The sequence below is a fragment of the Hirundo rustica genome, chromosome 2 (genome assembly GCF_015227805.2).
Source record: "Hirundo rustica isolate bHirRus1 chromosome 2, bHirRus1.pri.v3, whole genome shotgun sequence".
Classification (NCBI taxonomy): Eukaryota; Metazoa; Chordata; class Aves; order Passeriformes; family Hirundinidae; genus Hirundo; species Hirundo rustica.
The window spans coordinates 525088-539022 of NC_053451.1; the positions used below are offsets into that span (position 1 = coordinate 525088).

The 13935-nt window shown below is 47.8% G+C and overlaps 1 protein-coding gene across 4 annotated transcripts in view; it reads right to left on the minus strand.

Moving 5' to 3' along the window:
* The window catches only part of LOC120748965 (glutamate receptor ionotropic, kainate 1), a 101976-nt gene that overhangs the window by 15330 nt on the left and 72711 nt on the right, over window positions 1-13935 (minus strand). For 2 of the 4 annotated variants that reach the window (XM_040055976.1, XM_040055975.1), the window contains exons 8-14: window positions 13197-13304; window positions 12478-12522; window positions 9811-9924; window positions 8656-8859; window positions 8057-8280; window positions 5173-5291; window positions 689-906 (exon numbers count right to left, since the gene is read on the minus strand). In XM_040055976.1, the coding sequence (XP_039911910.1) occupies window positions 689-906; window positions 5173-5291; window positions 8057-8280; window positions 8656-8859; window positions 9811-9924; window positions 12478-12522; window positions 13197-13304 (1032 nt within the window). The remainder of the gene's footprint in view (window positions 1-688; window positions 907-5172; window positions 5292-8056; window positions 8281-8655; window positions 8860-9810; window positions 9925-12477; window positions 12523-13196; window positions 13305-13935) is intronic. The other 2 variants (XM_040055979.2, XM_040055978.2) reach the window with 1 other exon arrangement.

Genomic DNA, 13935 nt, shown 5'->3' on the forward strand with positions numbered 1-13935 from the left:
TATGTAATTAATACTAATAATTAAGGAAAGCAAAGAAAAAAAAAGAAAAAAGAAAAAAAGAAAAAAAAAAGAAAAGAAAAGGGGGAAAAAAAAAAAAAAGACATAACTATCACGGTTGTCTACCAAACAATTAGCCACAGAAAACTCATCCCTTGCAGATGTGTTCAGGTACTGATAGTCTGAGTAATATTGACCATGGAGCATTAAAAAAAGAGACAAACAAACTTGCATTTTTCCTGTGGAATTACTGTGGTAAAATGTGGCTTTCAGAAGGGGAAACAGACCTTTCCAGCTGCTTTTAGTGAAGTGGCTGGAAGGAAATAGGACTGGAGGAGAATATCCCCATATCCATGCCCTGGCTCCCATCAGAGGCAGATGGGTTTGCCCCTCACTGCACTTCCTTGCCAGGCTGGTTTTCCACGTGTCCTGGGGGAAACCTGTGGGCTGTACGTTCCTGGTGCTGAAGGATCCACTGTGGCTGGGCTACCTGGTGTATTTACCTACCCCTCCAGTCCCTGGGGATGCAGTGACTCTGGTTTTGGGCGAATTACACTTTTCCCTCTTCCTCCAATCCCTCCGGATGCTGTGGCCCTGGTTTTGGGTGAACTGCGTATTTCCCTCTCCCTGCAATCCCTGGGGATGCTGCAGCTCCGCCTCCCGGCCCCGCAGCTGCCCGGGGCTGCCTTACCTTGAAGAAGGTCATGGTGGAGCCGTCTCTGACAGCCCCGTACTCGATCTTGGTTTGCTTTGCCAGGTCATCCGCCGAGTCGATGGGAGATTCCATCCTCTCCACGGTCAGGAAGGCAGCCAGGTTGGCAGTATAGGATGAGATTATGATTAAGGTGAAAAACCACCATATTCCTCCAACTATTCTGGTGGAAAGAGCTTTGGGCATCAGCTCTGATCCTGTTACAACACCATCAAAACAATCATATTAAAATGAGGCTTTCCTGATGCCACAGCCTGGTTCTAGGCACAGAATGCTTTTATGAGCTGTAGCATGATAAAATGATTTCAACAATAATCTCACAGATGCACAGCTGACATTTATAATGGTAACACACTGGGAAGGGGATGTGTGCCATGATACATGACAAATGGAATTATCCTTGGGTCTAAGCCCCCTTACCTCTCTGAGCTAACCAGCCCTGTGATATTAATCCTGTACATCCCAGCAAGCTACTCTGGTACTTTTGTCTGATCTGGAGTCCCTTTGTGCTCGTACGCTGCAGTCAATGCTGTAACCAGAGCTCTTTAGCAAACACTCTTCTGCTCCCTGACAGAAACACCTCACAGGAGGAACCTGCCCTGTGCATCCTATGGACACATCCCAGTGCCATCAGGGAGATCAGTGCAGCTCCAGGGACCTCCAGTGCCCCTCAGCTCAGCTCAGCCCCCAGAATACCTCCTTCTAGCAGCCTGTGCCTCATGTTTGAAAAATCAGAGGGTCAATGGACACATCTCTTGCATCCTCAGGGCCATGAAAAGTCTTGGACAGTGTATTTAAGGCTCATTATTCTGAACAGGTTTGAGCAGGGCTCTGCCACTGCCATAAATCCCACGTGTTACCTGTACTGCAATGGTTTCCAGGCAGCTCAGATAACCTCTGTTTCAGCCACAGAGATACTGGCATTTCTAAGCATCCTGAGGCTAATTTTCTGCTCTTTACTGGGGTGCCATTCCCACTGAATTCTGTGCATAATGTGGGATTCAAGGATCAGGTTCAGCAAAGCTCTTAGGTAGCCACCTGAGTAACTTGACTTCAAAGTTAAGTTTTTGCATAATTATTTTGCTGATGAGGGATGGACTTAAGAAAATACTTAAGAGCCTGTGAACAGAATGCTCAGGGCTAAAGCTTTTTATTTGACGAACGTATTTTTATTACTGGAAAAACATGTTGACATGTCTCCTCAGCTATGCAGTGAGTTATGTGAGAAATTTCAACATTACAGAGAACATTTTCAGACTTTGCAAAAACCCTGAATGTGACTTTTGGGGCAGAGACCGCAAGGGTAAAACCTTCCCCACCAACCAGCAAACAGATTGGAACTGTATTTGTAAACACAGAGCTGTGTCTCTTAAAGGTCAGAGCTAAGCTTAGCCCAGGGGTTGGAGTGTGTTGACAGAACTTCCAAACAGTCTGAGAGCCAAACAGAGAGCAGTCTGAAGGCAAAAACTCTCACTTGAAATTTTCCAGTCCAAGAGGAGTTGTTTCCAGAGCTGTAGCTCTGCCTGGGTTTGTGTTTGGGTTTCTGCTGGACTTCCTTGCTTTCCCGATTAGATTTTTTTTTTTTTTCCCAATACAATGAAGTATTTCCTTGTTGCTCTCTATTCCTAAGCTGGGGTTGAACTGCAAAAGCTGTGCTGATTCAGGTCATCCTGAAGGAATCCTTGCTTTTTAGCTTAGGCAGCCATATAAGTATAATTCCTACACTTGGCCCCTGGTGCTGTGCCACACACATGGAATGTGCCAGTGCTGCTCAGGAGAGGATGGAAAATCCCTCTGTTCTGCACTGGTGGGGTGAGATGCCAAATATCCTGTGATTTCCTGCAGTAAAACTCTGTTTGTGGGAAAGAACACACTCAGTTCCCACCCTGATAATTCTGCCCTGAGTGACTGCTCTGGTGAGGTGAGAGCAAACCCTGCTCCTGGCTGAGCTGAGAGGGGCAGCATCTCTTTTTTCCCAGTGTTCACCTTTCCGAGTGCCTGGATTCCAGCAAAAAGCATTGGTTTATCATAGGATAATAGAGTGGCCTGGGCCGGAAGGGACCTTAAGGATCACCCAGTGCCACCCCTGCCATGGCCAGGGACACCTTCCTTTCTCCCAGGCTGCTCCAGTTGTTCCCAAGCCTGGCTTTGGACCCTTCCAGGGATCCTGGGGCAGCCACAGCTTCTCTGGGCACCCTGTGCCAGGGCTCACCACCCTCCCAGGGAACAATTCCTTCCCAACATCAAATCTAAACCTACTCTGTCAGTCTGAGTCCATTCCCTGTCTGTCCCTCCATGCCTTGTCCCCAGCCCCTCTGCTCCGTGCCCTCCTCTGGACTCTCTGCGGCAGCTCCAGGTCCCTGTGCTGCTGGCCCAGGGCTGGGGCAGCTCTGCAGGTGGGCTCTCACCTGAGCTCAGGGACAGAATCCCCCTGCCCTGCTGCCCAGGCTGTGGGATCAGCCCGGGATCTGCTGCATCCCCCCGCTCCGCCCGGGCGCTCTCTGCTCTGGCTGCTGCTGCCTGCCCCGTTTCTGGCTGAGCTGAGCTCTGAGGGACATCTCTCCTTTCTGACAGTGACAGCTTCCCTGGATGGATTGGATGAAATGCGCCCTGTTTGGATGCTTTCAGAGAATGCAAACACATCTGAGACTTCCGGGGAAAAACAGGGGAAGCAGCATCTAAATCAAAATGTTGCCAGCAAGACTCGGGAGCAGAGACAATACTTGCTGAAGTCTCTCTAGTGCCTTTTTATGGCAGACATGACAGCCAATCCTGATCCAGACTTTGCTCACGCTCTGTAGAAAAGAGAAAGTCTGATCATCACATTTTAAAATTTAATCACAAGTGGCTTCCAGTCAAGCATAACGAGCAGCTGCTGCCAAGGAGGAGGAGCGCAACGCTAGACCCAGACTTCCACCACCACTCCCATCATGTCCAAACTCTTCACGTGACCATGAGGCACAGACAATCACACCACAAGTTTGCACATGGAAACATTTGTGTTGCCTTATGAATGTTTTCTTTTTCCTTTCTTTCTTTTTCTCTCTTTCTTTTGTTTTGTTTTGAACCTCCTTACAAGACAAGCAGAGTCTGGTTGGGGCTGACTGTCATGTACCCAAGGTAGTGGTAACGAGCAGACACTGCATCCCACAGTTTGCTGTGGATGATGGTAAACTCCAAAAAAGGCAGGACAGGAAACACAAAATCCTGGGGCACTTTCACACACAGGGCAACCACAATTAGATACACACACCTGCCTGATACTGTAAAACCTCAGCCTGTGTTTTACTGATGAATTGGAAGGAAAACAAAAGAGAAAAGCTCCAAAACAAAGCAGAAATGCTCTTCTTTCATCCAGCCTCCTTCTAAGAAATTTCTGTGGGGAAGCTCTATACCCTCTTAACATAATAATGCACCACTAAAAGCAAGTGCATCTTAGGTCAATACAAACTTTATTCTCTACCATATCTAGGAAAAAATCCTCTTTATTTTAATTTTTTTTTTTTTTTTTTTTACTGCTACTCATGTCTGTTAAAGAGGAAAGCATAAACTGTACCTGTATGAATGCAGAGATGGTTTTACATTCCTTACTTAAATGTTTAGGAATTTAATACCAAAGTACTGCTGGGCTTTGACTTTTTGGCTGTTGTGGGGTGGGGTCTTTTTTGTTCAGCTTTGATTCAACTGGAAATGTTTGTCAGAAGACATTTTCTCTCTTTTCTGTGGACCCCGGTTTTGGTGAAAAGTGATTTAATTGGAGACCTCAGAACATAAATGCTATAAACCAATGTGCTTAGTACATAGATCTATTTGACTTCCCACATGGAGCAAGGTTCACTGCCCCTCCTTGGCATCTGAATAAAATGTCAGCTGTTTCCAAAATCATCAGCAATGGGGGCTCGTGACTGGGTTAAGTTAAGGCTTCTAGGGTTGGATGCGCTTACAGAAGGATGGGACTCATACCTGCAGAAAAGCCATAGAAAACAGGGTTTGGTGTCGGTTTTAAACGTTTGACAGGTGCCTACAAACTCAAGGACCCTTCTGAACAAAGAGGATCTGTCCTTGTTTGGCAGCTGGAACAGTTCTTCTAGGGCAACTAAGGCTGTTTGTGTTGGGATACGGGCCCAACATTTTCCTGCTGCCAAATCTCTTATACCAATAAACTCAGCTCCAGCATGAGGCACTTCACATCCCTCCTGCAATTAAACTCCATTTCAGCTGCAGAGCTCCCGTGTGGCCCTGTGTGCTCCCCTTTCTCTCAGACGCTCGCCCTCCTTCCTCTGGTCTGGGTTGCGCGGTTCCCCTGTGGCAGCGGCACGTGGCTTCCTTCCCTCGTGCTACTCTGCGTGTGTGAGATCAGGTTTTACAGTACATGCTGTGTTTACAGAGGGTGGAGTTTACCAGCACAGAAGCCCTGGAGCAGACTGTGGGACGTGTGCGAGAACGAAGTGTAACCGGTGTACCTTGCTGCATGAGAGCTCCAACTCCAAACCAGAAACTATTTAGTAAAGTAAAATTGTTTTCCACCACATCTGAGTCTGGGTTGCACGGGTGGGGGTTATACCACTCGTATGGTGTAAACCTGTGGCAGTCAACAGAAACAGTCTGTAAACATCGAGCAGAGGACACACAGCAAACCTGCTGAGCGGCGCAGCCCGGCATGGCACGGCGCCACGCAGGCAGCGGGCGCACCGGGGCCCGCCATGGAGGGCTGTCCCCGTGCCAAAGGACAGGTTGGCATCCAGGGTGTCCCAGGGACGGCGGCACTGCCCTGTGCCACCTGTGGAGAGGCTGTGGAGCGATGGGTGCCGCACTGCTGGGCCTGGCACGGGGCTGCTGGACCCTCCCTGCAGCAGCAGCAGCCCATCATTCCCAGAATCGCTGGATGTTCTCAGCTGGCAGGGACCCACCAGGACCATGGGGTCCCATTCTGAAGCAGGTGCCCGTTCAGGAGCGGCCTCACAGTTCTGAGCACCTTGCTCTCTGCAGCTTTGGGAGCAGTGGCAGCTCCCCAAGCCACAGGGACGGTGGATGGGCACGGCCAGGAGGGAGCAGCACAGGGATTCCCTGAAGGACTCTGGGCTGAGCACACAGCCAGCAGGCGCATCCCAAGGACTGCTCCTCCTCAGGGCGCCCGCTCCGGCTCCCCGGTGCCGCGTGGCTTCCTCATGGAGCCTGTGAATGCAGCTTTAATTGACAACCTCACCCAACACATCCTAATTACTGTTGCAGCAATATAATTAAGCATTGAATTTATGCACGGTTGTGAGCAGAGTGCCTTGCTTAGCTGAAGTAATGAAGTCTGGTAATAATGAACCCATTAATTGGGAGAGGATGTAGCTTAGGATGCCATCAGCTGCACAATACCCAGAACGAGAGTATCAAAAATCATGACAAAAGACAAAGTTTGCAGGTTCAAGTTACAACAGTTCTGTATGCACCCGTCAAAAGAAAAGCAATTCCCAAGTTAGATGTTCCAGGTTTCTGCTGTAATCATGGAGGAAGGTGTTATGGAGTGACCACGTTGTTCCCAACTCACTTCATGCACACAGAGGGAAACACATCCTTCACAAGGAACCCCCAATAAGGACCGGTAGGTTGCCAACAGCCCCAGGAATGAAGAGCTCCCCCCACAGTGTTCACACAGGGCAGGAAGAAGAATAAATCCCTCTGCCTGACTTGCCTGGGAAGCCCAAGGCTGGGGTTTTGCAGCCACCACATTCAGTGAGTTGGGCACAAATGTCTCCATCACAGAAAGAGCAAAAGGGCCATTGCTAGAAATTGGCCATGAAATTCTGGCAGCAAAGCCCTGTCTTCTAGACCGGGAAGGTTCTTCTAGCCCATGGTACATATTTCAATGTAGTAGTAGGGTGTACATCTCCTTTACACCTCAAAACAAAAGATGATTTTCTTCTCATATTTCTGTTGCTGCGCTAGGCTCTGGTTTACAGTTCAGCAGAATTCACTGCTCACACCTTCTGTTTTCCTGGCCTTTTTCCCTCTTGTTTTGTCCCTCTCTAGCAGCAGCTGTGCTGAGGTTTTTGCTAAAGGTGAGATGCTCAAGGTCACCCAAGCACCTTTTCCCACAGGGTCTGTATGACATTATTGACTCAGCTACTTGGCTCTACCTTCACTGGCTTAACAGCACAGCTGAGATGGCATTAGCCATTAGGACGGGAAATCTTGGCAGAAAACACCTTGTTCATCCACTGGCAGTGTACTTGGAACAGAGCTTTGCCAGTCTGCAGCCCTTCACAGTGATAAGATCTTCAGTGTTTGAGTTTAAAAATTAATGTAACAATGACAGGGCTACGTAAGGCTCAGAGACAAATGAGAAATTATTCAGCTGCTGAAAGTTGAAAGAAATGACAGGAGGATTATACCAGTCTGTGCAAACTATTCCCAAGTACTATTTTTTTCCAGGAACTGATGTCAAAATGTGGGTAACCATTTAATTTACTGTGACAGTGCTAAGAAGTGGATGGTTTCTGGGGTTATTAAAAACAATATTTGCTGAAATCTTTGCAAATCTTACAGGAATCTCGGTGTATTTGGAGACATGGACATATCTCGATGTGGGTTTCAAGAACAGCTCAGCTTAAAATGTATAAATCTAAATTAGCATGAACACAATTTCACTTCTTCAGTCCATGCAGCTCAGTCTAACTAAGCACTGGTTTCAGGCATCAGCTCAAGGAAAGCATTTGTGTTCCCTTCCACTGTTCTGAGGTGGACAGGGCTGGGGGATATTTTCAGCCTTGGCACACAACTGCAGAAAGTCAGTGTGCCGGCATGGAGCAGATTTAAGATTAGTCATGGCTGAGATCACGGGTTGTATACAGTAGAGTTATTATCCATGGTACAGTGAGGCACTGCAGGAGCCTGTGGGATGCCGTGAGTAATTGCACACAGCCCCACAGCTGCCAGGGAGGGATAAACTCCTCCTTCACCTCAGGTCACCCCTGGAATTTAATCCCTGACCTCTCCTCCTCTAATGCACACAACCATTTCGGCTGGTTGGACCTGCAGCAAAACTAGGGTCACCTTTTGGGTCTTTTACCTTTGAACAGTGTGCACTGTGAGGGGAAAAGGGAAATGCCCACATGCAAGTAACAGACTGCTTTTCAGCACCTGTCTGCTGGGATGGTGCCTCCTGATGCATCCCACTGGATATTTATATTGGAATAGTCCTTAAACAAAAACCAGAAGCAGTGCTGATGAGACGATACCAAGACTTTGCAGAAAGGTTTTAAGATTGGATCACCCCCTCAGGATGGTTTGATACCCCTGTACTCCAGAGCCCATCCAACACCTGCAGGTGCACCTAGAACTCTGTCCTGGCCTTACCTGGCAATGACAAAGAGGACACAGCTGACTCCAAGGCAGGCCAGGAGAACATACATCCAGATATCCGGAGAGAGGGGGTTTAAAAAGGAGAAAACGCCGGGGTTGGTCCCGTTGGGCTTCCGGTACAAGATACTGATTCCCAGCGTCATGAAGGGCTTGGAGAAATCAATCACTTTCTCTCTGACATAGGTAATGGTGAGAGGAGCAACAGCCAGGTCAGCTTTCTGGAAACACAAAAGGGAAAACATTCATCTCCGTCATGTTCAGCAAACCCACTGCAATTCCCTCCATTTCTTTCCTGAGTATTAAATAATAAACCAATTTTGGCTCTAATTCAACAAGATTTAACATTTCTAGGGTATTTTGGGGGGGTGTGACATTCCATTTCCTCTTTTTACCTGGCAGGGGGACATCTGGGACATGGCCACTGATGGATGTTTCCCCCCAAGACCTGCAAACTGCTCATTCAGATGTTCCTCCTCTGAGGGGTGGCGAAACAGACACAGCAGTGGCTCCAAAAGGTGAAAACCACAGCAATGATTTCAGATATAAAACACCCCAGGCAAAAGGAGAACAGAGAGAGAGGGGTTCAGTCTTACATGATCGATGAGTTCCTTGACCATCCCATTCCACTCTCCCTTGTCATTCTGGGCTCCGTATTTGCCGTCAGAAACGAGTTTGACCTCATAGATGAAGCCTAAAATGTTCGACAGCTCCTTCAGCAAGTCCAGGCAGTACCCCTCAAATCTATCATTGCCGTACAAGGGCTTGTCAGACTTCTTGTACATCACATAGGGATCTTCCTGCAGGAAAATGCAGCACACAGGCAGGGAGAGATGTGAGGCCTGGCTCAGATTAGATCAGTTTCTCTACACGATGGTAATATTTTCTAAAGGGGTTGCAAGTACATGGAAACCAGCAATTTACTGTGTGCACTAAAAGCTGTTGTAGGTGTGTTAACAAACTCACTGAATGAATTACTGATGAGCATAAGGGCCCTAATTTTCAGGGGAATGGACCATTTGTGGCTCCCAGGAGCTTTAATTCCAGTTGTGCCCAGCAGCTCCAAATTCAGACCCAAGGTCTGTACCCTACATTGTCCCCCCCCAAGGGACAGGAAGGGATACTGAAGCAGAGAGAATCCTAAATAAAAGAAAAAAATCCACAAGGGAAACCTAACATTTTATATTCTCTGAAAGATAAATCTATACTGAGAAAAACCTTCAAATGGAGCGAAGAGGGAGTGGAAAACAGCAAAGGCAGATTGCAAAGTACATTTTTGCTTTCCCTTTTACAGGACTTTGGAGAGAAGAAGATCTGGCAATAGCCACGTAGTGTAGAAGGAGCCTTCGAGCTCTTTCCCTCCTCCTGAGGAATTAGGCAATTGAAAAAAAGTGGCATTACTGAGCACGTAGAGAGCACGAGGCAGAGCAGCTCCCGAGTAGCCAGGGACACCTTTTCCATTCCTCACAGTAGGAACAATGACTCAACCTGTCTGTCTGCTGTTTGCCCCTCCCTTTCAGCCCTCTGGCTCATTTTCAGTAAAACAAAGGATGTATAAGCAGTGACTGCAAAGCTGAGTGTTAGTGCACGTTCCTTCTTCTGGGGTTTGTCTGAAACGCTGGAGAAGGTGAAACAATTTTGGAGGCAGAGGTTCCCAGGAGTCTCCCACTGGCAGCATGGTGTTTTTGAGTCAATCTCAGGCGTGTGTGTGTGGATCCTGAGCATGAATCTAGGGCTCTGGGCAGCCTTACCAGAATGGTGGTGACGATGAGCGTGCGGTTGGCCAAGGAGTCCGTGATGTTGGTGGACTTCTCCTTGTTGCTGTCCGTCATGTTAAGGCCACTGTAGGAGTTCCAGACCCCGATCTGCACAGAGGAGAGCGGGTGAGAGGCTGCCCATATCCCCTGAACCCGCAGAGCACTGGCCTCGGGGGTCACATCAGGAAGGACCAAGTGCTGGAGGAGGGCAGGAGCTCGGAGAAAGGCAGCAACACCGAGGGCTGATTCAGAAACCCCAGGAATGACTGCAAAATGCAAAAAATGCACACCCAGGAGCAATGAGAGTATGAGGCTTGGCAGGGTGGTGCTGGCCAACTGGCTACAAAGTGGAACACAGTGGCTTTGTACCCTGCTTAAAAAAACCTCAAAAGTCTGTTTTAATGATTTTCTTTTCACAATTTTGTCAATGGTGGAGCTGAAACATGTGGCAAGACCTCTCTCTTCTGATAGAACAGGTTAAAAGCCTGAATAACTACTTTGGAACAGACTGATGGATGCTCTGGCCTTTTGCTTGCCCTGTGCCCTCAGCAGATTTAGCAAAGACTGTTCTGTCATTCCTGGACTCCTGGATGTGCCAGAGCTATCAAGGTGATACCATTTCACGCCCCCAGCAGTATTTGCTCAGTAAATATCAGTGGCCAAAGGCAAATTCCTTTCTAGCCAGGGAGACAATGAAAACTTCCAGTATTTACTGCCCAAGCCAAAGCCTCCAGGGAAGATATTTGTGATTTCAGAGGATTTGGATCTACACTGTGGGGGCAGAAATTATAACCATGTTATTTCTTCAGATAAATATTTACCTAACTAAAATGCAGTCTGGAAGCGTGTCCAGTGGTTTTACTCCCGGATTTTCAGCCTAGGGCTGATCTGAGGAGCTCCAGGCAAGGAGCTGGCTTAGGCAGGTTGGTTTGTGCTGGGAATTGTGGAGAGCACAACCATTTCAAGCAAACTCAGGGTACGTGTCCCAGGTGGCCACTGCTTTTGCCCCTCACAAACCTTTTTTTCCAAATTCTTAATTGAGGACATCCATGCCATTAAAAAAAAAAAAAAAAAAAATTATGCCAAGCATTTGTCAGCCATTCCCTTCGTTTCCAAAACTAGATCAGGTTGGGAAGTTGATCTGGAGAGTGCACAAATTTACAAAGAAGATAAAATGTTGGCTGTTGTGGCAGCCTGAGCCAGGAATGCAGTAACTATCCAGTGTCCTTGGATCAGCACCAGGGTGGATGAGCCCTTCTGCTCACTGTGACTGACTTGGAATGTGTTTATTGGCTGGCAGCAGGGAAAGAGGAGGACAGCCATGAGAACGGGGAGCAGCACAGTCACAGAGCACACCAAACAGACCTGGGGAGCACTGCACATCTGGGCAAGGGGATGGCACTGCAGGGCAGCCCTGCCTGGAGAAGGAGCAGGGGGAGCAAGGATGAGAGGACATCGCTGTGGGGAGTCTGGGGGATGTTTTGCAGTTTAGTGACAAGTTTGAGAGTGTCACGGGCCCTTCCCAGTGAGCCCGTGCTCTGAACCAGCTGTAATCTGGTTTAGATCAGCTCAGCAGAACAGGAGATGCCTGCAGTCAAAAGGGAGATTGCTTCTGCCTGTCAGCGGATGATCTAATCCCCAGGAAGGAGGGGAGAGGGCCTTTGTGTCTCAGCCTGATCCACTGGAGATTAAACTGGGTTATTAAGTATGTATGTTCTCCATGAGAACACAGAAATGGTTGTAAAGGGTGTTTTACCCTGGTCTATTCTCACAAAAACAACACAACCCCAAAACCTTTCTAAACTGTGTTTGAGGGAGGGGTGTGGAATAATAAGACCTGTGTGAACCATGGACAGAATACAATTTAAGCACTATAAAACATTTCTGTCTCATGGCTGCAGAACACCTCAGACTCAGTGGATAGAGTTTTTATCTTCTCCTCATAGAACAGCAACCAGGGCTTGTAAGTCCCGTGGGGAGCGTGAGTGGAGCTGGTCTCCAAATCCCCCTTCTGTGTTTTAAGCACCTTATGTTCAAAGAGGGATGAGATCCCTGGGGTGATTTACATCTTTTATAAATAAGCTTAGTCCCAATTTCCTATGTTAGTGAGTGACAGCACCCACTTCATCATCTCTATTATTTTCTGTAAGGAGCTAATAACACACTCATCCAAATTCTGAGGCAATAATGCTCGAACACTGCCAGCACTGAGAGGTTTGTGTGGGGAAAAACGCCCCCAAACCTGCACATTAAACAAGACTTTGGAGCTGATGCCAATACACATCCAAAGTAGTGTAATTTTACCCCTCAGGGGAAATTTTAGGTGAATCAGGAAGGATGGCACATGAGAAAAGGACTAGTTTTCCTGCAACAGGGGCCTCTATTCAAAGATTGGAAAAGCACAGCTTCCAAGAAGTAAAATAATGATCAAATCTGCCTGATTTTGGTGAAAAACCAAAATCCCTAAACCCTGCCAAGATCTTTTCAGTCTTTGCAATTACAGTGTCTCAAGTGGAGACAAACTTATCCTACCAGGAAAATTCCTGCTTTCAGAGAGGCTGTTGTCTCTAAACTGCAGTAGGAGAGTCACCATGAAAACCCAAAGGCTGAGTGTGAAGACCCAGCCCACAGGGTTTTGGCATCACCTGTCTGTGTACAAACCTTCTTCCACACTTTATATAAATGATTAGAACCCTCGCCAGCAGCCTTGGTACAGGGAAAAATAAACAGAGTGCTTCATTAAAAATGAAAAGAGAAGCTGTCTGGAGAGCTGTGTGGGAGCAATTACAGTTAAATTCTCAATTAACCCATCAGCAATTACCACCCAGAGCTGAGCCAGCACACAGAGCAAGGGCCAGCAGCCTCGGGAGCTGCTGTCACCTGTGCTGGCTTTGGGACACCCACAGCTGCCACCCCCAGGGCAGCTCGTATCGCTGGCTGAGGGCTGAGAAAGGGAAAGAGAGCAAAGCCAACCTCAGAAACCTGGAGAATTCTCACCATCTCCACTTCGCTGAGGCTATTGCTCAAGTGCCTTCTTTCCTCTCTCCCTCATGTCACATTTACCTGTGCGCTGCTATATAAATTTATCTATCTCTATATATGAATTTACCATTCACAGCTGCAGTGGCAAGAATTGAAATGAGGTGCACTTAAAATGATTCTTTCCACTGGATAAGTATTGCCTGCCCCACATTCCTCTCCCATACCTCAAAATGCACTGTAAAATAAAAACCCAACCTTACCAGCTCTGCTTTAACTCTGACTGAAATCACGTGAGGGTAGTGGGGTTTTTCACCCCAGTCACAGGAGATTCAAACTGAGGAACCGTGTCTTTGTCAAACGAATTTTCTGCCATGGTTTTTTACAAAAGACCTGCTCACCTTTTCCGTGCCTTCCTCCTTGAGGCTGATGATGTCCAGGTCGAAGTCCTTCCTGAGCCCGTCAGTTTTGTTGAAGGTGATGCGCCCGGTCAGGCCCTCCCACCGTGCCTGGGGACACAAACACACCCTGCCTGTGGCACCCAGCAGGAGCTACTCGGAACCCACTACAGGAGCTGCTGTTTAAATGCATCACAGCACCCAATCACTTCCACTTTGGGGGGTTTTTAAGCCTAAGTGGCTTTGCTGCTCAAACACCCCCCTTTTTTTTTTGTTGTTTAGCATCTTTCTGATATGTTTTATGTTTTGTAACCAGGCACAAGTCTGTGACAGTTTACATAGATTGGAAAATACATTCATCTGGTATTGATAAAAAATATAGACTGTCTAAAGAGAAAGGGAGAATTGCACGTGCCCAAAGCCAGGGCAGTTCTGCACTGCACGAGAATCCACTAAGGAACTGAAAAAGGGAGTCTGCTCTGTCCAAGCTGTGGGGCTGGGCCTTGGAGCTTCCAGGAGAAGCCCAGCCAGTCAGAGACCCCCTAAAAGCTGTGCAGAGTAAGGCCATGGAATGTCACACCCAGGGGTAGGACAGCACATGAGTCAGAGGAGCAGGTCTGGTCCAAGCAGCACTTCCCTGTCCCAGCCTAACCCAGTGAATCCCAATCCTAGTTTTAAGCCCTGGCACCAGGGCCTGGATTTGTCCTGCACAGCCAGGAGGATTCCCTGTGCTGGGGACCCT